We start from the raw sequence: 24,946 nt of genomic DNA, 5'->3' as shown, positions 1-24,946 counted from the left end.
GCCGAAAAATTCCTAAAAAAGCCCTTTTATTAAGTGTTTGTTTGTTAGTAATCCTATGGAAGGTTTAGAAATAAAAAAAAACCTTATATTTTTTTCGGATTCAATTTCATTTGAGTCATTGCGTACTGTGAATGGTACGGTTTACAATTGCTGGAACATGATAATCAATGGAATCAAACGACGGACAAATCGATAGCTACTTCGCATGCCATTGAAGTTCGCACACTTTTCGCGGTGATCATATCGATAATCAGCCTTCAAATCCGCTTCAATTATGGGATACGAACAAAAATTGTAGTGCCGAAGACATTCGGTACTTTCTGTGGTTTGATACCAATACCACCTGCCTTTTGTCAATAAATTTCAAATAATTTTTGCAGGGGAATTTCTAAAATCTTTGGAGATGCTTGGTATGCCGCCGCATTATTTACGTCTCAAAGTTGGATCCATTATTATTACGTTTCGCAATCCTAATGGGCCGAAGTTTTGTAATGGAACCCTACTGATTGTGCCGCATCAAATACAAGGGACAGAATGCTTGATCCTACGAATTCCTTCGAGTTCCAACGATTTGCCATTTCGGTTCGAACGTATTCATTTTCCAGTGAAAATTGTATTTACGATGACAATCAGCAGGAACAAGGATATTCGCTAGAAGGATGTGACATAAATCTGGAAATGGCATGTTTTCTACATGGCCAGTTATACGTGGCGTGTTCTCTGCACATTTACGCACCGGAAGAAACCATAAAATGTTGCTTTTCAAGCTACGTTACATGGCAATATAAAAAAAAAAACAATAATAAATGATTTTTAACACAATTTTTTTAATTTTTTAATTTCAATGTCTAGTTTTTAGTCCAAAATTTCGAATTTGAGAGTTGGACGATATAACCCTTAAATAACGGAATTAATAATTAAAAAAATAAGCATCAATCAGATTATGTAGTAATATTTTAAATACTTAGTCAAAATTCAATTGTCAATTTTCAGTGTGACATCTATTGCGGACCGACTGAATGTTGAGTTTGCTCTTATTCATAAAGAAAGAAAAAAGGCGAACGAAGTAGCTTCCATGGTCCTTGTCGGAGATGTGAAAGACAAAATTGCTATTTTAGTAGACGATATGGCGGACACTTGTGGTACTATTGTACATGCTGCTGACCGGTTGGTTGAGGCTGGTGCACTCAAGGTAAATAGGAATTTTTTGTTCAAATTATTATTGAATGCCTTTTATTTAACAGTAGTAGTCTATAGATCATGTACGTCGTTTCTGTTTATCATACTTTAATAACCAATCTGTATGCTTATGCTGAATGCTGAAATTACAACGAGTGGAAGGGAAATAAACGACAGCCGAAAAATTTGGATAAACTACATTTTAGTCTATTACTTTTTTTTTACCAAAATTAATTTATTCAAGGCATACTAAACATGTAAATAGACAAACTTTTACAGCTGGAATGGAGATTTTATTTATTATTTTTTTGACAGGATACTTAGGAACTTTACGAAATCCGACATGTATTATTGCTTAAAGCAGATCGAACCTCTTTAACATTAACATATAGCTGTCATACATCAGATCAACATCAAATTCGTGTATATGATTAAACTTTATTATTTGTGGAGGGTATGATAGTTTCGATACAACCGAAGGTAACTTTTCTTGTTTATTTTGCCGTATATTTTTACGCTATCTTCTTCGAAAAGTAATAAACTAAAGAGGAACAAGTACGAAAGCGCTAAGTTCGAGTGTAATGCAATATTTCATACTCTTGCAAGTTGCAAGGATTAAAGCAGAGAAGTTGCTTCAGGTACATAAGGCTTGTTAGTTATACGGGGCCTTTCTTTACATTAGTTATATGGCGGCTAAGTAACACCCAGTTTCTATTATACGTAATCAAACACATTGATTGATATTTTTTAGATCTTACACATTAAAAAATGTTTTACTCTCTGATTAGGAAGAGTTGGAACCGAATAATACTCAGGAAATTATTTCCTTTTGATTACCAAATGTAATAGATCATACATAACCTATTTTGAAAGTTAAGATGTTTTTAATTCTTACTCCGAATTATTTTCATATCGATTTTTTAAATAAGTAATTATTATATTTACAGGTTTATGCCATTTTAACTCATGGTATATTTTCGGGTCCGGCGATTTCCCGTATTAACAACGCTTGCTTCGAGGCTGTCGTTGTTACGAATACAATACCGCAAGATGGCCATATGAGGGACTGTCCGAAAATTCAGGTGTGATTAATATTTGTATATATACATGTACCAGCTAACTTTTTACTTTTTTAGTGCATCGATGTTTCGATGATGTTTGCCGAAGCTGTTAGAAGAACACATAATGGAGAAAGTGTTTCATATCTCTTTTCAAATGTTCCGTATTAATACCTAATTATGGAAATATCGTGCAAATATCAGTTACCGTTACTCGCATATGCTTTTCGTTGCAGATTAGTTTTATTTGGAAGCATATTGTAGTTAAAACTATCATTTTATCCAAAACTATTTAGAAGAAATATAATGTGAACACTTGTTAAATTTATTACCAAAAATAATATAACTTGTTAGGAACCCCAACCACTCAAATCTTAGTTTTGCATAATATATATAAAATACCTTAAATCTTTAAAATAGTTCTCCAATATTCACTCAGATTTTGTTAATTCCTATTGAGTTGTATACCAATCGACTTAAATAAAAAGTATAATTAACAAACATGAACTATATTTTCCTATTTTTTTTTATTGCCGATATGAGAATCCAATGGATTGTACTTTAATTTAATTTTGAAAAAATTTAGCAATCAATATATTTGTCAACATTATACTTTTTTTAATATAATTATGAAATAATTTGCCTTTCAACATAATTGAGTACAAACTAAGCTATCTTTTAATTGGGATCAACCGGACAGACACTACGCTAAATTTTACTGTAATCAGTTCAATAGTTTACGAGCTCCTGCAAAACAGGACAGGACCACATTACGTTGTAACCAATAGTAAAAACCGAAATGGTCCAAACATGGAAAACAACATAGTTACATTAATATTGCGATGTTATAGGGCCACCCACAAACTACTTTGTTTAGTCCAATATCTACTCTACTTACACTACACCACCAATTATAGGTTTTTGACTATTAATAGCGTTGCCACCCTTGTCTTTGTGGAATAAAACAATTGTTTTATTTATCATCGTTCTTGTTTTTTATCTATTATTATACAATTTTTGATATAAATTAAGCTTAAATTAATTAGTTGAAATAGACCTTCAAAAGAAACACGAAATACACACATTATACTTACCCAAGTCCGCGGAATAACAATAAATGAAAAATTACGCGTCCCATTTCTTGGAAAAAAAATCAACTTAGTGAAGATCTATTATTGAAATGAGTCAGAACCGAATCAAATAGCCGAACAATCACGAAAATGGCAATGTTCAACTTTTGACATGATCCAGCGCACCGTAACAATGTGTTAAATAGTTGTCCACCAAAAAATTATAGTGACCGCATTAACAAAACGAATATTTGAATTGGCTAACAATTTTTTCTCAACATATTCACTAATGATGCATTAATATATTCATAGTTCATATATTTCAATTGATAATCTTTGCAAAACCTTAACACACAAAACACTTAAATTGGTTGGTTTTCTGGCACCAACAATTTATTGGTCCTGAGTGAATGAGGGTTGATGACAAGAGACTGAGCACACTGAGGCATAACTTCAACTCCATGTATTCTGCACTACTTCTTTGCGTGCTTGATATGTTTTTTGTCATTATCTTGTTGCTATAACCAGATAAACATTATATTCCATCAGGTATATGATAACATTATCATTTTCCATGATGTCTTCATAACTACCCCCTACCACGATTTTAGACCCGCCATGTCTAAAGGTTTTTGTTCTATGTCAGAGATTATATTCCGTATTAGGGGAACACGGACGCCGGCCAAAGTTTTCAAATATTCAAATAATCCATTTTGCATTCATCTAACCACAATATATTTTGCCATTTACCAACGGAGCATCGAACATGAAGAAAAATGCGCTGAATTGAGTTAACCTGCCTGAGCCATATGTAAAATAATCGTTTCTGGCTACTGCCAAGTGAATGGCGATCAGAGAAATTTCCTCACTTGCGTGAACTTCTACACTTAAGAAAACACAGATTTAATCGTTCCTTTTAAATATTGCATTGTTCTGTGCAATTCTTCAGGAATATTTCTCAGATATTATGCACTCATCCCAAATTAGGATTCAACCTTTTGTTATTCAGTTACAACTATCACTATAATTCATGTATGTATATGTGTATGTAAAAAAAGAAACACTGTACCATCGATCACCAATTTTCAGCAAAATCGATTCAGCCGTTCTTGAGTTATAAATATATATAATATATAAATTGCGAAATAGAGGGTGATTTAAAAAAAGGACGCCGTTAGGACCTCCTCCAGAAGTAAAGGAATGCCCATAAACATTTTCACGTCTTTCCGTGCTGTGGTTCGGGAGTAATGCGCGGACATACAAAAAAGGCGTTTCATTTTTATACCCTGAATAGGGTATATTAAGTTTGTTACGAAGTTTTTAACACCCAGAAGGCAGGGTCGGAGACCCTATAAAGTATATATATAAATGATCAGTTAGATAGAAAGATAGAATAATTGAGGTAATGCACCGCGACCTAAGGTCTATTGTGCCCTCTCCTATATCACATGACCTCCCAGAGCCCCAGCAGCCTGAATAGTTCTAGGAGTTTGCCGGGCGCTAGTGAGGTGATGTGATCCCTGCTGATGTACGCAGAATCCAGGGCCTTAAGCTTTTTTCCACAGATTGCTGAGCAATCCAGGATTAGGTGTGCTGGTGTTTCCTGYTCCAGGTCGCAGAATCGGCAGTTAGCACAGGAGACCATGCCCATGTTGGACAGGTGCTTCCTGAGCTAATGATCAGTTTGTCGAACTGAGTCGATTTAGCCATGTTCGTCTGTCCGTGCGTCCGTCTGTCTGTATATATACGAACTAGTCCCAGTTTTTAAGATACCGTTTTGAAATTTTGCAAACGTAATTTTCTTTTCAAGAAACTGCTCTTTTTTCGAAAATTCCGATATCGGACCACTATAACATATAGCTGCCATACAAACTGAACGATCGGAATCAAGTTCTTGTATGGAAAACTTTCACATTTGACAAGATATATTCACGAAAATTGGTATAGATTATTTTCTAAGGCAACAATGTAAGAAGAAGAAATTGTTCAGATCGATTAACTGTAGCATATATCTGCCATACAATCGGAATGATCGGAATCGAACGCTTGCATGGAAACTTCCTCATTTGACGATATATCTTCACGAAATTTGGTATGAGTTATTGTTTATAGAAATAATGTAATATCAGAAGAAATTATTCAGATCGGATTACTATACCATATAGCTGCCATACAAACCGAACGATCGGAATCAAGGGCTTGTATGGAAAACTTTCGCATTTGACGTGGTATCTTCACGAAATTTGGCATGGATTACTACTTAAGGTAACAATATAATCTCAAAAAAAATTTTTTAGAACGAATTATTATTAGCATATAGCTTGCATACAAACTAAACACATAGTTACTAACAGAAATGCACCTGTGAAGGGTATTTAGCCTCGGTGCAATCGCAGTTAACGTTTTTTTCTTTTTTTTTGTTATATATAAAATATAATATTTCTTTATTTGGAACTATCTTTAATAACTTTTGTATTGAAAAATGTTCAATAGGCTTAAAGCCCACCGGATATTTGATATTCTTATATTGGGTACGTCAAGTTTATGGTTAGAATCACCAGACTTTATTCAATTTTGCCATATTACCGAAAAAGTTTTAGGCGCAATTAAGAGATTCTCTCTGAATTTCATTACATTTTACATACTAACCGTTATAAAGTCAACAGGAAATTCAAAAAAATATATATCCAATAAAAATTAAGGTACTTCCATATTTAAAGGATTTCATACAGATGGAAAAAGACCGATTTGAAGTTTGCAGTTGAAAATATAAAAAAAAATTCCAGAATAGGGAGTATTTCAGCTCTGTAACGTTAAGTCCACTCGAAAAGGAGATCAGCGATATATATAAATTAATGGAAGGTTTAAAAGGAATTCAAAATTTTGGATGCTGTCCAGTAAATGTAACGAATATTTCGGATGATATTCCAGCTAAAAGTCCCAGGAAAAAGAGACCAATTGATGCAATTTATTGCCTGACCAAGCAATTTAAACTATTGCAATATACAATATACAAAATGAACAAAATAACTATTCAAAAAGAGATAGAGGAAACTATTTCAGAAGTTCTAAACATGCTTATGAAAAATCGCGATGCAAAATTCTTTCTATTTCGATGTCGATAATACAGTTGGCTTATGATAAAGTAGTTTATCGATGGTATCAATGATAGCATGATGTTCGATCGAAAATTGTTTACGTATCGAATTCGGTTTCGATTATGTATATGTATATGTATTCATATTTATGTATATGGAATAAAGTAAATTTGAAAATCCATCCGTTATATATTTATATCTTAATTGTGAAATATAATGTCTATGGCATACTTATTTAATAAGTTATCACATTTTAAGTCCGTTTCAATATAACCTTTATATGGGGAGTAAGCGTGGTTACAAAGTCAAAATGATTTGCCGTAAGAAAATTGGGTTGAAACAGTTATAATGGTTTGTGCGATATACAAGTCTATATACATATATGATATACGTTGTATACATTAAACCAATTAAGGGTGTTCAACCTACAGCGATCTTTCAAATAAGGTTTCTTAATTCGGAAGCTGGGTTTTTAACCTTTACCGGGTTTCGTGTAACGACATTTTGTGGGCGTGGGAATGGTCCCATTACCCCTATCTGTAATACCAACCTCCCTCAGGTGTCAGAGAACATATGCTCCATATTTATCACGATTAGTTTTAGGTGATATAAACAACCGTTAAGTGCACAACGCTATAATACTCAGTAGCCAAAAGTAGCGAGAGTATAAAATAGTAACATAATCCAACAATTAACGGTTGATAAAATTAGCGTTCGTAATCAATAAAGAAAATATATTAAAAATTCGTAAGAGGTTTCAATTAATTAATTTTTGATAAATTTCAGTTATAGGAGAAATTCAGAATTAAATTTTAAAATCATGACATAGATACATACATATGTATGTTGTCAGTTTCATGTGAATGACTTTGTCTCCCTAACTATTACAACATTTCCAAATGATTAATAATAATTTAAATTCGTGTTTAACACGACAAATTCAGATTTAAGTAAATAAATAACTATAATGTGAAAGTTTTCAAAAATACGATTAATTATTTTTAAATAAATATCAAACCACGCTAAACAATATTTTTGATAAATTCTTATTTCCATAAAATATGTGTTTTTATAAATAAAGAGGAAGCTAACTAAACAAGTTCTCTGTTGCCTTTTCCAAATCCCAGTTTTCTTTCGACAAAACGGCCCGCGCATCATGTTCATCAATTCCCATATCTTTTAGGCGTTGAATTTTCGAATCACACTCAGTAAATTTGTGGGGTCCTTTAATTTAAAACATACCTTGTATATAGTAGTCAAATTTATATATATTATTTACCTCCAGCATATATATTTGTCCAATGCTTAGCTGTCATAAGAAACAACTGGTATTTGTCTTTATATTGATACGCTACTACTGCGTCTTGTGGATCATCAGGTTCGGCAGCAGCCAACAATGCTTGAAGTGAGAGTAAAACCGTACGTAAGGTCATTGCAGCGGCCCTATAAAAATTTGACAAACACAAACACTTTTAATGTTAAGTTTAACGATTTATATTAAACATAAACATAAACATTTCCTTAAACATACATATGTTATGTATAGCTTTTGGAAAGAACAGCTAAGCATTTCTTGAGGCCAATATTCGTTTCGGCCAAGCTGTAATGAATTTATACCCTAAATGTGAACTAGATGAATAACTTAGTCGATTCATTTGATCGGTTTGAACTTTTGGATTAGTCCGTAAATGCACATTTGCAAAATATATACGGGTCGTTTCAACACTTCAGAATACTATATAAATATGTGTGTAATTTTTTTTAGTTTCAGGAAAATATGTACGTAAGTGGTATAGGCTGTGGTAAGTGTGTGTGGAAATATTCAATTTATCCGCTAAGTCTATAGTGTAATGCAACTGGCGCGTACGTAGTAGCCGGTCTACTGACTTTGGCTACTATTTCATATTTTGTAATGAAATTAACTCAACGGAAATTGATATATCGACCAGATCAGGGTGAAGACTTATTCGACATGATATCCACATAAAATCCTACCGTGACATTTCTGGTTGCTGTAATGATGTCTTTGAATGGATCGTTTTGGATTTCCAAGTCCAGATTTGAATTAACCGGACTAGTTTGTGGTTTGCGTGCTGCTATTGATCGATCAATCCTTTACCATTTTGAATACAATTTTGAACATCTTTCGTTAAGTATATGTATTATTAAATAAAATAAACTTTAATAAAAAAATTATTGCGGATTTATTTTTATAACAGCCAATTACATACAAAAATTTATAACAGAACTTTTGGCAGGACTAAGTTGAAGTACAAAACTGCTTTATCAAACATCAGACTGCAAGTTTTCACTGAGTGCCTTTACTTTCGTGCTCACATACACAATCAGTTCAGAAAGCAATTGATACTTTCGCTGTTTCTACGTTGGAATAACGATTAAAAGTACGTTGATTTTGTGCAACGCGAAACATAAATAAACAGTAGCTTTCATTTAAATATAAACCCATTAAGTTAAGATTACATATAAATATATTTGAACGTTTGTGGTGAAATTATTAGATTGCTAAATAGTATTGATAATTTTGATAGATCTAAAAATGTGTTTCCTAAAAACAATTAACTTATAAGAAAACCACCTTTAGGCACAATTATTAGTTTAATGCTATTAATACAAGCTTTTAATTTCTTTAAAAATATTTCGCAGCAACACGAAACGAAGTAAATATTATTTGCAAATCACATTATTATGAAATATTTATGGAGTAACGAAATAATTCTTCAAAAAAATATTGACCTTCTTAAATACTCTACAAATGCGTATTTCAAATAATATTAAGCTTTATTTCTATCAAAAGGAGGTGTAGGAGCTGCTGCCCTTTAGAGTTTGGCTGAAACTTGACAGTAAGCGTCTACGAGAGTGTACTACACGATAGGAAAACTTTTACTATTACTCCTGCGATAGTGACATCATCTTGCACTCCTATAACAAAGGATGAAAGTAATATGAAATAAACAATTTTTAAGTGTTAAGCCGTCTAGCGGTTACCACACCTGCACTAGTAAGTATAATAGGCTTGCTGTATTAACTCGTGGTTTAATCTAATCTAATCTAAGGTTAGTTTTGAAGACGAAACAACTGCTAATGTTTTGTGTTAAAAGCTAAAATTTGATTCGTATTGCCGAGAGTTCTGATTCATAAATATAATATAAAATTCGGAGCTAAGACGATCAAATGTCGCACTTTGTTCTGAGCGTTTGTCTTGAGATATTATACTATATAACATCAATTACTTAGGGTTATTTTGGTAGGGGTTTTAAAAACCCACCTCGAGCCGCGAGAATTCTATTGAGCAAAGTATAATTTATATCTAAGTTATAATTAGATACTAAATTACTCACTGTCAATATTATAACATGTGACTTATGCACTCGTTAAATCGCATATTTTAAGTATTTTTTTTATAAACTATTTCATACTAACCAATTGTCTTTCAAAATATCCAAGCAAATTGCACCAGTAACCGAGGATATATTGGGATGCCAGATTTTTGTTATAAAACGGACCTAAAAATTGATAGGAAAAGATAGTCAAAAAGACGTACAAAAAGGAGATGAAAAGAAAATAATTTAATAATAATAATGTGCTTTACATAATTGTATTTATAAAATTTGTAACTAACACTCACACAACCTAACGATATTACGAACAAGCGGTTTAGGTACTTATTGAAATGACAGTAAAAAGGGGCAAATGTTCAACAGAGAGAGTATCTACAAATCTTTGCTCATATAAGGTTTAGGAGTAGTCAAGAGTTTAAAAAAAATCAATATTTTATTTATTTTATTCAAAGTACAATATCTCTCTGACAATTAAAAGCATATTCGGTAAGTACTCATGGGGGGTATTCGATTATTAGCAAAGTATTTCATTATTTTGATTATTTTCATACTATTAACTAACTTTTGGTTTTTTAATGATGGTCGCAAAATTATTATTATTGTTTTTCAAATATAGGATCAAACGACAATTCAAAACAGTACTTAATGATACCTGTCTCTTATACACATCTAGATGTGTATAAGAGACAGGTATTTCATTATTTTGATTATTTTCATACTATTAACTAACTTTTGGTTTTTTAATGATGGTCGCAAAATTATTATTATTGTTTTTCAAATATAGGATCAAACGACAATTCAAAACAGTACTTAATGATACTAAGCTTTTACTTTTATAAAACAGAATAATATTTATATCAGCAAATTTTTTTTTAATTGTAATTTCTTTTTGTTTCTGACTAAATCTAACTCCATGTGTATACCAAAGTAGCAATAAATGTGCCATACTGCAAGCAGTTTATATTTTTCAACAGTGTTGTAATGTACATATTATATTTTTATGTTTAGTGTAATATGAAAAAAGTGGTAAAAGACTATCATAAAATCATCGAAAAACTTTTAAAAATATAAAAGCGAAATTTAGTCTGTTTATAAAAGATCCCAAATTTTCTGCGAGACTTTTATTGAAAGTTAAGGATGCCAAAGGTGTCGTTTCATTAATCTTTCTAACAATCATATTTAATAAAGGATATAAAGGTAGTTAGGATTAGAAAGCAGTTTGTTTAGCACTACACGATTTAGAAAATGTTCTCTAATTAGTTGCGTTTGATCGATTAGTTTGTACGGGAGCTATAAACAACAGTTGTCCGATCTCGGCAGTACCGATAAATGAGTAGCTTCTTCCGGACCGTGTCGTTTCATTAATCTTTCTAACAATCATATTTAATAAAGGATATGAAGGTAGTTAGGATCAGAAAGCAGTTTGTTTAGCACCAAGCGATGGAGAAAATGTTCTCTATTTTGGAATAGTACATTTATCAGGAGAAGCTTGCAATAACCTCCAAAAAGCAGACTACTTTTCAATATTGGAAATATATATATATCTTTATCACCACGATATTTGAATCAAATGAAATTATTAACTCTCCCATAATATTGGGCATTTCGATTTTTTTAATATGTAAAAATCAATTTTGTTGAATTTAATCTTTATAATTACTTTGGGTGGATTAAATGGATATGTTTCCGGGACTTTAATCTCTAAAACAAATTTGCCACCCTCATATGGCGTGTCTGGTGGACCAGCAATTTCTCCTCGCAATTCTGTCCAGCTGTCATTGATTAGCTCAATTTTTATAGAACACTGCACAATCTGAAATGAGTTATAAATAAAAACTTGTTAGATAGAATATTAGTATCGCAAGCTAAAGCTATATGATTATATAGACGTTATAAACATTTGTCAAAGCATATATTTAATTAAAGTTATGACTACTCCTCCTATGTGATTTTGTTATTTATCATGAACAAGTTGGTTTTCTAATGTTTTATTTTTAAAACAAGAACATAAGATGATCTAATCAATTATTTGTGTGTTTCTTATTAAAAATGCATTTTTAGTATTTTTCACACGATTTCTTAGTTTGCAATGCAGCCACGTTAGCGATTTTTGCGGGATTGATTGCTTATTTATCTCATACTATATCTATAAGACCAAGCCCCCCAAATATATAAAATAAATATGTAAAGCAAGAACTGCCCAATTTTTCCGTTAATTAAACTTTTATTACTAAAGTTATAAGAACAATGCTCTATGTATATATTTTGTAAGAATATATTTACGCACATATAATAAAGACCCGCTGAGTCGAAATGTATATGGAACTAAGAAAACGGTAAAATTTAGACCCACAATTAAAAATGATGAGATATACATACATATGTAGGTTAAAAATAAGTAAGTACTTTTATCATATGGAAAATAATAAAGAGAAATATAAAAATAAAACATCTATGAGTCATAGAAGAAAGTAGATAAAAAATTTAACTGATAACATTTATTATGTATGGTAATCATAAAAATATGAATTAAGAAACAACTATGACTTAAAAATTTATAGAAAATCTATCGAAAAGTACCAGCCGTTGCGGAAAGATATTATATATTATTGAAATAGAAGAAAGAGGTATTTATGTCCATATTTTTACTGTTTTTGTATTTTACATGCTTTAATTAATAATGATGATTGAAATAACATAAAATTCGAACTTCGAAGGCAAATGTTTCCATTTTGGAGATTACCTTCGAAATTTTTTTTTATTTCGATTCTTAAAGACCAATTAACTGTTGGTTTTTTCCCAAAAATTTAGAAAAAAATTTCCTGAGGCCGAAATTTTGTTAATTTTGTAAAAAATACAAAAAGTCTTTCGATCAGGCCCAGGATTATCTATTTATAAAAAAAACTTTTTTTTATTGATTTTAGATGAATCTCCAAGGGCTTATGGTTGTCACATAAGTAACTTTTTTTGGAACAGGGTCAACACAAACAACTATAATTTTGGAAATTAAATTTTTTTTTTGAAATTTTCGTGACTTCAAGTCAACACATTCTATAATAATGCCATATTACTACTTTTGTCAAATAACACGATTTAATAGCAAAAAAAAAAATACTGAAAACTGTAATTTTTTCATGCCTCTCACCCCTTAAGCAGAAATATATTGCATAGTTGAAAATTAAAGTAGAACAGTTTGAGACATTAGGAATATTAATGATGGAGGACGATGATAGTATTATAATTGAGGAGTACTGGAATACATATTTCTAGATATTTTGTGCTCACGATATGCATTCATAGGTGAGTATAAAATTAACCAAAAAACTAAGGTTATAAATTTAGGTATATGAAGGAACAAGGTACGTATGATCGAATTATAACTAATTTTAACTGCTACATTTATTTTATAAGTTTTTATATCTAAACAATAAAAACTTAAATAAAAAAGTTCTGAGATATGGAAATTAATGAAAAAGCACGAGTTATAGCCACATTTGTTTGATATCCAAGCCATCGCTTTAATTATAAGTGTACATTTACGTCATTTCCAACAGGTCAGCGAAAGAAAATAACAAAATCTTCCTAATCTAAATTCACTTCACATTCTTGAAAACTCCTAATATAAATTGACTAATGGTACCTACAGAGTACCCTTAAAGCCGAGCCGAGCACTTTTCCCATTTACGCAACACGCACAGTTACGTTCTGCTCGGCTTTGAGCGTCCACTCTGCGGATACATAACTTATTCGAAATATATTTCCAGTAGTGGACGATTAAACCCTCATCTCATTGACATCGTCCTAAAAAAATAGTTCATATTTTAAACATAAGAAATTTATAATATTTTGGTACTTTTTCATTGCAATATTTGATTGAGGAACGTTATTATGATCGATGTATATTTGAACATTTTTTTTTTTTATTTCAAGTTTCCAATTTACTACAGCTGCACTTATCCTAAGATGTTGTATTCCCTTATACTACTTTTAACGCAACATGTGCAATATAAAACAGAAACATCCTAATATTGTTCCTCAAAAGAATTGAATATTATGTTATACTTACTTCTTCACTTCTCATAACTTCTTTGAATTCCCGCTTTATACGAGAAACAGCCATGTTTGCCATTTTGTGGTATCAAATTTAATATATCCTGGCTTACTATTTTTTTGCGCTAAAAATATTCGTATTTGGAACTGTTTAAAATTTACTCAGTTTACAATTTTGGTTAATTTTGACCTTTATTGAATTTTTAGCTAATTGTGAGGCGAAATGTCAAATAGACAAAATCGTTTTTAATCGATATACATATATAATAATGTTGGGTAAACTTTTTATCGGTTTCAAAGTTAACGTTGCCAGAGTCGATAAACCTTCACACTCAATCTATTACATTATTCAGAAAGGCAGCTTTTGGTTAAATACACTTTATTGAAAATAAATAATAATAACTAAATATGAATGAAAAGAGAATATATTGACAATTACCGGCTGTCGAATTCAGCCCATATTGAAAGAAAAAATTCCTCCAACTTAAAAAACTTCTCCAACTTCCGAAACTACTCAGTCAGATACCAAGGCACACCTGGAGGAAGGATGGACTTGAGGATGGAACTGATATTCCATATAGCAGCTCTGAAAAAGCCTACTTGCTGAACTCTTCCCGCGTCGAGTGCGATAGACAGATATAAGGGCTTACCATCAGCCAGGAGAATTCAATTAATATTAGCAGCGTGAATATTAAATACATATAAAATATTTGCGTGTGTATCGCACATAAGTACTAGGCGACAGGAAACCAAGCTTCTTCTATCCTGAAACCAAGACTGCTATGTAGTCGATTACCAGGTGTTCCGGTGTATCAGGCTCCCTGTCGCAAAACCGTCAGTTAGAGCAAGAGGACAGGCCCATGTTAAATAAATGTCTATTCAGCTTGCTGTGGCCGGTGTAAATGCAACCAGTAGTCTGACTTTATCCCTAGGGAGATTAATTATAGATTTAAACCTGCTCTGGTTGTACCCCCCAATTAGTAACTTGGCATACCGAATACCATGCACTCGTTGTCAATGCCTTTTCCTGCCCACTCCTTCTTCCTTGCGGAGCAGCTCCTTTAAGGTATGAGGACCCACCCCAGTGAAGGGTTCAGGCCCTACCGTATTGGTGGAGGCTGCGGAGCGGGCGAGCTCATCATCTCAACAAACTTGGCGGAGAAAACCGCGCTCTCTATTTATACGAAGAAATCAATCTCTTTTCGAGAAAAAAATATAGCTGTAGTTTCTTACCTAGCAAAACTCGCAGCAGAGTTAATCACATGCTTTTACATTGTTATGCTACGGCTCTGCTATGTCTCCCGACATAGTGAGAGCGGTAGCTATAGCATAGCAGTAATTCCAGAAATCTTGCTTCTACGGAGTAGTAAATGAAAACCCTGTTACATCATATGAGCTTCTACATAAATAACAAGTGCATAAGCTTTCTTGAAGATAGCTAAGCTATTCATATCATATATGTAAGAAGGTCAGTGGCAAACTGTTATTAACTCATATAAGTAAAAAATTAAAGAAGAGGAAGAAGAGTTTGCCCGCTTAGGGCTACCGGGAATGCAGTTCCATTAAACCGTTGCAGTATTTTACTTTAAACCGTTAAGTTCCTTTAAAGGTTGCTTGAAGCAATGAACACTAGAGGAAAACCAGCAAGATATAACATATCACAAAAGTTGTTTGGTATAGTGTTGATAATGGGTAGATCAAAAGGTTTCTACTTTTAGGACAGAGAGGAAAAGTAACATTGTAGTCAACATTATCCTTAATATTCCATTCCATCAAAAACTTAGTAAGCCTCCCAAAATTGGGCATATTTACAATAAAATATTCGAGCTTACCATATTCAGAATAAAATTGATTGATATACAACTTTAAAATTGTGTTGTAATGAAATTGTATTGTAATGAAAATACATATATGTAACATTATATTGATCCGCTCTGTGCGTCATTCTTGTATAATCTTAATTTTCTGTCACATTATTATTATTATTATTATTTTTAAATCTACTAACAGTGTGTACTCGTATTATATGATAAATGGTATCTTCAAGATTATGAAGCTATGTCAATGAAACTATACACTTCTCATAAAGAATGATAAATATTAGATTAAGTATTTACCGTTACTTATTAGGTTTAGGTTGTGACAGAAGGGACCAAGAATGTAGTACCAAAATACATGCGGTGCCGTTATAAATTTACGAATGTTTTTCTATTATACCTCTTTTTCTTCTTTATTTAATTACGTAGCTTATGTTAGTTTACAAAAATATGGATCGTAAAGCATTTCGTGTGTTAATAAAATACTGTTGAATTTTGGCTCAGGGAAATCCACCGATGAAAAGACATTTGCTAAGCTTAAAGACGCGAAAACTCTGTGCAAAGAGGGTGCCTCGCAAGTTCATAATCCAACAAAAACAACGAATAACTGATCCTGAGAAGTGTTTGAGTCTTTAATCGTAATAAAACCGAATTTTTGGTGTGTGACATTAGAAACATAGCTAAATCATTTCCCACTGGGAAACTGAACTGGTTCTCACGTGGTATAATACATACTCAACGACTGAATACTGAGCCAGTTACAATCAATTTCACTGCGTATTTGGTTGCAATTCTTTTCTACTATTCCAAATACTTAGCAATTGTATTATTTTTGAGGAAGAATCTGTGTAAAATTGAACGCATATATTCAAATGATTCCTACAAACATGAATTTTGACAAATGCTTATGATTTGAAATATAATTTTTGTCTCTATGAGTTGTATTAAATTTTGACATAAAGAGATATAAAGTATCCTATGTTCTTACAGTGGTTCTAAGCTACCCCCCACCAACTTTCCGCCAAATCGGTTCAGCCGTTCTTGAGTTATAAATGGTGTAACTAACACACCTTTCTTTTATATATGAATATAGATCCGTTCAAATATAATTTTTATTTAGTGGCCTATGCTAACTCTCACATCTGACAACCTGCCCATGTATGTATATCGTGATCGAAGGATCTTTGAAATCAGTCCTAATTCAGCAACTGTCTCAGTACATCAGATTGATCCTGCTTAAGGGGTATCAACTTGGTGTTTAAGCAATTAAAGTTACTGAACCTGTCCACCCGTGCAAGCGATTCGTGGCCTACTGTTAAGTACCTCTCCTTAGCGAGGAGACAGGATTGAAACACAATTGTAAGTTATATTCATCTGCATACATATGTATGTAGACATCAGCGCACCCCTTCATCAATTTGACCAAATCGTCTAATTTCACTATATAAATATCTACAACTATTATACATGATTATATGTACGTTTTTGACAGTTATTATAATCTACATAAGTATATTTTTTGATTGCTTATATTTTTCAAACTTTTAAGTAACCTTTTAAAAACATCAATATTTGTAAGTAATTTAACAAAGAAATATGTTACGAAGTAAAGCTTATTGCCTTACTTTTATAAAAGCAAATTATTATATTTATTATTTTAATAAATAATTTTAAATTCTACAACCTTACGAGGTTGTTTTTTCCAAATAAACTATTAATAAAACTATTTTATTAATAGTTTCTTTGGGCTTGTGGAGTGTTCTTTGGCCTGTGGACTTTCACCAGTCAATGTTAACAAACTCTTACTTCTTTTCATCCCCAAAAAATATTAAGAAAAGTGATATTGTAAAAATATTATTATTTTATTTCGTGTTGGTTGGAAATAAACAGCTTCCCAGGAATAGCATATTGCAAATTGTTATAGAAGGGGATATATTATATATCACTGTTGGACTGGTGATAAATTTGCGCTTCTGTGATTTTCTTTTACAAGTATATCGAATATTCTAGGATTTTTCCTTCAATTGTGCTCTAGAATTCATTCTCCTTGATACAGAAATAGGATACATCATCAGTTTTGCTAGTTGTTAGTTAAAAAATTAAATTGATACAGGTTTTTGATAATTGCTTATAAATTTCTTAACATATTGAAAATATATTTAATATAAATTAAAGATAAAGTCGGTTATTTATATTTGTGTTTTCCAATAGCAGACGCTGATGAACTACTAATAGGGTTTGAGGAAATTCTATGTTTTAGCTGATCCTTCCATTCGGTTTCTAGACGCACATAAAATCCCCCAACCGACCCACATGGAAGAATGCTCTTATCCAATCCATAATTTTTATTTATTTGAATTACAATGTTTTTCAATGCTTTTTCTTCATATTCCCGCTGGTGGTCTTGATTACTACGAGCAGATAGTTCTCCAAACCAATTACGACCGGAGTTTAAACTAAGTCTTGTAAGATTTAAAAATGAACAAATAATACAAAAATGTTACACACTGAGGCTTACTTTTTTTTAAATTTTCTTGTAGTCAAGGCTGAACCTCCTTTTTCTGATTCGCAGCCGTCACTGCTAAAATCGATTTCACAATTTTTTGTGTTATTTTTCTTGCTCTGACAATCTATGTTATAAGTTGTTTCGCTGCCACTGCTGTCACTGCAAGAATCGTAGTTGATTGAAACATCATGGTCCATATGTCGAATAGATTTTGATGATAGATCTTTAAAAACGTTATCATGAAATATTTTCAAAATTGATCAATTAAAATAGTTTTACCTCCTACATCCAAAGCAGGTAACAATCCTTGTCTGCATTGTTGAGGAGTAAGTGGCACTCCCCCCCAAAGAGGATTTTTTTCCGGATTCCTTAAACTTTCGCTTGGGGGATCAGAAAGTATGCAATTGTCAGATATAATTTGGATTATTTGCAAAATCTGGCGCTCTCGATCAGTCTCTGCAAGAACGCTATGCTCACGAAAATGACATCCCTTAAAAGTAACAAGAAGCAGCGGGAGATTATTTTAAAGCTTTTGCAAAACTTATTAATAACTAGGTACATTCGATATTATATATCCACTTAATTTTACTAAGATATCTTACATATTGACCAATATAGACGGTAAAAGCCCAACTGAAATTTTGAAATCTGTTCAAATATCATTGAATTTGCTTACTGCCGAAATATCACTAAACATAAATATCTATTTTAAAATATATGGAATATACATACATACATATGTACATAAACAGACATATGGATTTATATACAATATATGTACATACAATAATAATAAAAATACATTTAGAAACTGAGTGGGTGCACACAAATTATAAATTTACAATTTAGAAACCCAGATCAGATATCATTAACATACACATTTATTAAATTGTATAGTTATATACACATACACATATGTTTAGTTATTTAAGATAGTTTCCTATAATAGTATATAAGGCTTAAAAATATCAAAATAAAATCAGAACGAAAAATTTCTCAACTCAAATAAGGCTTTATTTTCCCCCACCAGCGGTAAGAACTTAAAGATTCTTATTTGAGTTTAACTATTTCATGTTACGAGTACAAATCAAATATTTGGTCCTTCGAGCCGGAAAAAAGAGCTCAGCTAAATACAAAAAAGCCCTGATATTATTAAAAATAAACAATAAATAGGAGAAGTGTTGCGGAAAAATTCTCAAAATGGAAAAAAACGGGAAGAAATTTCTTAAAACCCAAGCGAATTTGTCCGGAAAGGTGATGCATACGTTCAACACTATCTCAGGAAAGTCTTAGAGAAAACAAAAAGTGGAAGATGTTATCAAAATTCTTGGAAAATACCAAAAAGGTATTCGATACCAATCATGAAAAACTAATGGCAGATGGTATTGGAACAGTAGATTAATTGTACTTCATAGAAGTATTATATAATAAATAACAACAATTCTATTATGCTCTAAAAATGAGTACTACAGAAGAGATGACTTTAATCGAAACAGATTTATATTAAGATAAAGGTATCTGGGGTTTTGGACAGATTTGGTCGCATTTATTTCATTTTCGCACGATTTTATCCATTTTCACACTGTCGCATTCTTACAATATTAGCTCTAAGAGAATTTGGCTGTAGTAGCTTTAGTGGGTTAGATTAAAGGATGGGACTATACCAATTTTTTCAAAATTTTTAGCCCACAAGTTCTCTTTGCTACTGCAATCCTCTATACCGAATTAAAGGTTTATAACTTAATTAAGTGCTTTGTTATGGCATTTTATACGTTTTCGACTAATGACGTTGTTGTTGTTCTATCTACTCTTATCATCCGCACTTTTTTGTCAAGGAACATGTGTACCAACTTTCATTAAGATATTTTTACGCAAGTTATCGCTTGCACGTACGGGCAGGCAGACAATCACTCGGAATTCAACTCGTTGCGTCTTGGTGATCATTTATATATGATATATAACTATAATTTATCTCAATTATTTTTAGGTGATACAAACAACCGTTGAACAGAACTATTATACTCTGTAGCAACTAAAATTGAGAACATCATGTGCTTACTCTATTTTAACTAGTTTCTTTGCATCGCTAATTCATATCCTTTGGTTTTAAAATATTAATAATCTGTATCCTGTTTTGTAATACATACATGTATGTATTATTCTTAGTAGGACTTACATTGGTCTCAGGAAACGTCTCAAAACGAAATGCTTTTTGTCCACAACACGGATAACGACCGACTGGTCCGGCTAAAAAATCATCAGTAATTGATTCCATATAATTTGGACTCAAAGGGTGAAAACGACACCACGTCATCTGCAAAGCCATGCATAACATATCACAAAAAAATAAATATATTTGTATATATATATGTATGTATGTACCTACATACCTTGTAAACTGGGAAATGTGATTCGCAGATGCAACAATATAAAAAATGGCAATGACCCCAAAGTTTCCAGTAAACCTTACGCCATGACCGATGCTCTTTATATATTTGCGCAATAAAGTTATTCATGTTCCAGAGGTTGTCGCGCACGTGACAACTCGTCAATTGACCCCATCGGGTTAGTCGTGTGTTGTTAGGTTGACAGGGAATGTAAGATTTAATTGTGTTTGTAAGATGTTCACCGCATCTTTTTAATAAAAATTTAAATTAAATAAGATAAACTGATTATCAATTTAATACCACCTTGAACATCGAAACAACCCAGCTAAACTATAGGAGTGCCCTCGTAGTGCCTCTGGTTCAGGCTCACAAAGACTTTGAATAAGCTTTATCCACAAACGTGGTACTAAACGTTCTTTTTTGTCTCGCACCATTTCCAATTCCAAATTGGTAAACATAGCAGCTAACCGTGTAATTATTGAATCATTCAAACAGGAGAGATTTAAAGAGCAACGTACTACATCACACAACCGAGCATGACAAAACGATAGGCATTCAACCATTAGAGGCTCCATCTTTAAGTTAATAATAAATGCGTAAGTTTACAATTGAATAGTTTAATATATTATACTAATATATTATACATAACTAAAATGTTTAGAAGTAAATCTACTATTTATGTATTATCATAACCAAAAAATCTATGAGGAAGTACTATACGGTATACTAACTGGTCAGATCGTGAGAACAACAGGAAATGCCTAGAGCAGGACAGGTGGGAAACAATGGAGCGTTTCTTGTGCACTTACCCCGCATCTGAGGTCCCTACAGTATGACAAACTGGAGGAGGTGTCGACAGTGAGGCCTCAGAGTCTATTAAAATTCGCGTCAAGCGCAGGCTTCCTAAACGATGCCTACTTCTCCTGGACTTAGCAATCTGGTATCGTAAAGGAGCAAACTGATCTACGCGTTTGTTAGATTTACTTAACCTAACCTAACTATCCGGTATAAACAGAATGGAGGCATGGTCATCAAATTGTATTTCAATCCGGTCATCACCGGCAGAGAGGTAGAAATACTTAAAAGTGCCCTATCCATTTCGTCCGCTTATACTGATGTATCAGTTGTCAAACCTACAAAATGAGACCTCTTACGGCCTTAGAATTAGTAGTGAAGTGAAGATGCCAATACATTCTATCCAGTTAAGTTAACGCTAACAACGGTGCGATTGTTCGCAGAGCTAAAGTTTTGGGGTTTCTCAGTCGAGATTATTATGTGCACCGCTAGCGATGGTATATCAGGCGCGCTATTAAAACTGCCCATAATTCTGATGGGAACTTCGTTGTTAATTAAGTCGCTAGGGTAGTATCATTGCGGTCAATGTTCGCCCTCGATAAAACGGTATTGCACAGAGTAGTGCAGTATGAAGGCTAGGCCTCCACCCTTATCTCGTTCGTTATCTTTACGTAAAAAGTTGAACCCTGCACAACTCAGAAGACCTGAGCGCATGTTTAATTTCATTTCTTGAATGACAGCGAATGCGTTTCGATGCTTTCCCGGCTCATTAATCTAACTACACTGGAGTCCGCTGCAATTAATACATACGTACATATATAGAATTCTAGTTTATAGCGGTTTGACACATGGAACAAACTGTGCGAGCAATCAATAGTTGCCGTGTGATGTTCGAAAGAGAGAGATACATACATATGTACTTGTTAAAGTGCTCTGCTGTCTAAATTTAGCCCATCAATTTATATTTTCCTGATCTAGGTAACTAAGATTTTTTGGAAGTTAAAAGATTTGAATCTTCATGCCCTCAAAAGTGGACAGGGCGTATATATTTAACAACCCAACGTATAGAAGTTGATTTTATATATCATAGCATTACTTCAAAACTATAGTTTTTTTAAATCAAATAAATCTTACTTGCAAAAATCCGGCAGACACCAATATAGGAATTACATTGTTAGCATCCAATCGTGGCATATCCTCTGAGCCTTCAATTGTGGGTTTCTTACAACCTGATGATTCAACGAAATCCGTTAATTTCATCCATTTTATTAACCAGTCGAATATTTGTATATCGCAATGCACCGAAATGTCCATTTCGTCGAGCTTTTGTCCAGCCGTTACCTCTGCGAAGTATCCCATTTTATTCACCAATAACCGTTGTGAGCAGCTAAAATCTTTTGTAGTATTTTTTACTTCATCACATACATGGATAACAATCTCAGGTCTGAATTATATAAAATTAAAATAAACATATTACATTTTTGAAATGTATTTATTGGTATCTGATTGGCGTACTCTTTTGTATCTCCTATATTTTTTAACTTTCTCATTGGCTTTGCGTCGTTCGGATAAGTTTCACAATTTAATCCCTTTCTGTCATTAACATTTTCAATTTCATTAATTTTTCCGTTATTATTCACTTTTACAGAATCTGTATTCTCCAAAAGAATTTGTCTAGCATTAATCGATTCCTTTTTATTTGTTTGTTTATGTTTTAATTGATTAGGAAAAGAAGCTGGTACCGGTATTGGACAAATAAAGGATAGAACAGAGTCAGCCATTCCTTCATTAATAACATAGTCTAATTTCTTATATAGTTTTGTTTGCACACTTTCTTCCTTTTTTAATCCGCTATCTAATTTCTTGAAACTACGCCGAGAAAATGACCCAATAGCCAATCCCACAGTACTCCGCCTTTGGGAAAGTTTGTTATCATCAATTCCGCTTGTGGAGACTTCGCTATCTTGTGCAATATTTGGTTTCATTATTTTATTTTCAAATCTTTGCCCTAAAATGCCTTCAAATATCTCTTTATCCACCATTTTTTCAAAATTCAGTTCATCTTTCGGGAGATGTGAGTGATAATTTTCTGATGTATTACACGTCAAATGTCTTTGTTGATTAGTTTGCATTGATACAACATTATTTACTTTACAAGAAACTTTTATGAAATCTAAAAACTTATTAATTTGTATTTCTTCTTCGGTATCTTCTACAAGTGAACTAGTTTCAGTTTTCGGCTGAAGTAAATTATTAAACAAATCATTTTTCTCTTTAAACTTTTCTTTATAAGACTGGCTTTCTACCTTTTCTGAATCCATAACTTAACTTTATAAGCTAAATCAATTCGGTACGGTAAACATTACTGACGCAATAAACAATATTTGTTTCCCTTGGAGATTGATGACTACTTTGCTTAGAATAAATACATACGCACCTAGTTATGGCACGTTATTATCCGTAATTATACCCTCTACAGGGTATATTAAGGTTTTCACGAAGTTTGTAACACCCAGAAGGAAGGGTCGGAGACCCTATAAAGTATATATATAAATGATACTGATCAGTCGAGCTGAGTCGATTTAGCCATGTCCGTCTGTCTGTCTGTATATATACGAACTAGTCCCTCAGTTTTTAAGATATCGTTTTGAAACTTTGGAAACGTCATTTTCTCTTCAAGAAGCTGCACATTTGTCGAAACTGCCGATATCGGACCACTATAACATATAGCTGCCATACAAACTGAWCGATCGGAATTAAGTTCTTGTATGGAAAATTTGCACATTTGACAATGTATTTCAATAAAAGTTGGTACAGGTTATTTTCTAAAGCAAAAATATAATCTCCGAAGAAATTGTTGAAATCGGTTAACTATAGTTCTTGTATGGAAAACATATTTGACAAGATATATTCACGAAATTTGGTATAGATAATTTCCTGAGCCAACAATGTAATCTCCGAAGAAATTATTTAGATCGGTTAACTATAGCATAGTAGCTGCCATACAAACTGAACAATCCGAATCAAGTTCATGTATGGAAATCTTTCACATTTGACGTGGTATCTTCACGAAATTTTACTTGGATTACTGCTTAAGGTAATAATATAATCTACGAAAAAAATTTTCAGATCGGATTACTATAGCATATACATAGCTTCCACACAAACTGAACAGATAATTACTAACAGAAATGCACCTGTGAAGGGTATTTAGCTTCGGTGCAACTGAAGTTAACGTTTTTTCTTGTTTTGAACTCAGTATAACTACAGAATGAACTTTCGATTAAGATTTTCGCACGAAAGTGAAGAATTTAACTGATTACCTATATGAAGATTAAAGTGACGACGTTGTTTTAGTAATCGTGTTATTAACGGTATATCTAGGCAATAACATGCATATAAATACTGTACCAACATATTTCACCATATTTGAATTTTTATTGTGAGACTTGTACCTCATTTACTTCAACCGCACTACATTCATTGCAACTCCTTAGCATGAAAACAAAAATTTGACCTTCGGTTATTAGTTGACCGGTTCAACGGATATTTCAAATGAATCCAAGAGGGTAGATATGTACGAACGCTTAGTCTTTCAAGTTTTAATAGAAAATAAATATAATAAAT

At 32.4% G+C, this 24,946-nt stretch overlaps 3 protein-coding genes across 4 annotated transcripts in view; 1 reads left to right on the top strand and 2 right to left on the bottom strand.

The window, feature by feature from the left end:
• Positions 1–2,738, top strand: part of LOC108969787 (ribose-phosphate pyrophosphokinase 2) — a 26,165-nt gene extending 23,427 nt beyond the window's left edge. The window contains exons 6-8 of one of the 2 annotated variants that reach the window (XM_018934709.1): positions 994–1,192; positions 2,127–2,261; positions 2,316–2,738. In XM_018934709.1, coding sequence (XP_018790254.1) covers positions 994–1,192; positions 2,127–2,261; positions 2,316–2,408 — 427 coding nt within the window. In that variant the 3' untranslated portion in view covers positions 2,409–2,738. The remainder of the gene's footprint in view (positions 1–993; positions 1,193–2,126; positions 2,262–2,315) is intronic. The other variant, XM_018934710.1, reaches the window with a different exon arrangement.
• Positions 2,739–7,435: 4,697 nt separating this feature from the next.
• Positions 7,436–14,048, bottom strand: LOC108969764 (ubiquitin-conjugating enzyme E2-22 kDa). Its single transcript, XM_018934684.1, has 5 exons — positions 13,831–14,048; positions 11,425–11,577; positions 9,847–9,929; positions 7,685–7,848; positions 7,436–7,629 (listed from the first exon to the last, which is right to left on the bottom strand). Exons 1-5 carry the CDS (start codon positions 13,891–13,893, stop codon positions 7,493–7,495), a joined length of 600 nt encoding a protein of 199 aa, XP_018790229.1. The 5' UTR covers positions 13,894–14,048; the 3' UTR covers positions 7,436–7,492.
• Positions 14,049–17,816: 3,768 nt separating this feature from the next.
• LOC108969766 (uncharacterized protein KIAA1841) lies at positions 17,817–23,651 on the bottom strand. The gene is made up of 8 exons (XM_018934686.1): positions 22,835–23,651; positions 22,454–22,763; positions 20,828–21,099; positions 20,528–20,771; positions 20,314–20,451; positions 18,417–18,627; positions 18,150–18,360; positions 17,817–18,093 (listed from the first exon to the last, which is right to left on the bottom strand). The coding sequence occupies exons 1-8, from the start codon at positions 23,638–23,640 to the stop codon at positions 17,817–17,819; spliced, it is 2,469 nt and encodes an 822-aa protein (XP_018790231.1). The 5' UTR covers positions 23,641–23,651.
• Positions 23,652–24,946: the final 1,295 nt, after the last annotated feature.

This window comes from Bactrocera latifrons, unplaced genomic scaffold (genome assembly GCF_001853355.1).
Source record: "Bactrocera latifrons isolate USDA-ARS-PBARC rearing strain unplaced genomic scaffold, ASM185335v1 scaffold_265, whole genome shotgun sequence".
In the NCBI taxonomy this organism is placed as follows: Eukaryota; Metazoa; Arthropoda; class Insecta; order Diptera; family Tephritidae; genus Bactrocera; species Bactrocera latifrons.
The sequence above is the reverse complement of the archived record's forward strand: the minus strand, read 5'-3'. Positions and strand labels throughout refer to the sequence as shown.

What these genes read in the sequence shown, in the direction of transcription:
- LOC108969764 (XM_018934684.1), bottom strand. Translation starts at nt 13,893, where the DNA reads ATGGCAAACATGGCTGTTTCTCGTATAAAGCGGGAATTCAAAGAAGTT. An exon ending in AAGTTATGAGAAGTGAAGAA is followed by an intron (nt 11,578 to 13,830) that starts GTAAGTATAACA and finishes AACTCATTTCAG; the next exon opens with ATTGTGCAGTGTTCTATAAA. An exon ending in GACAAATATATATGCTGGAG is followed by an intron (nt 7,630 to 7,684) that starts GTAAATAATATA and finishes TTTAAATTAAAG; the next exon opens with GACCCCACAAATTTACTGAG.
- LOC108969766 (XM_018934686.1), bottom strand. Translation starts at nt 23,640, where the DNA reads ATGGATTCAGAAAAGGTAGAAAGCCAGTCTTATAAAGAAAAGTTTAAA. An exon ending in AATATAGGAGATACAAAAGA is followed by an intron (nt 22,764 to 22,834) that starts GTACGCCAATCA and finishes TATATAATTCAG; the next exon opens with ACCTGAGATTGTTATCCATG. An exon ending in TGTCTGCCGGATTTTTGCAA is followed by an intron (nt 21,100 to 22,453) that starts GTAAGATTTATT and finishes ATTAACTTAAAG; the next exon opens with ATGGAGCCTCTAATGGTTGA.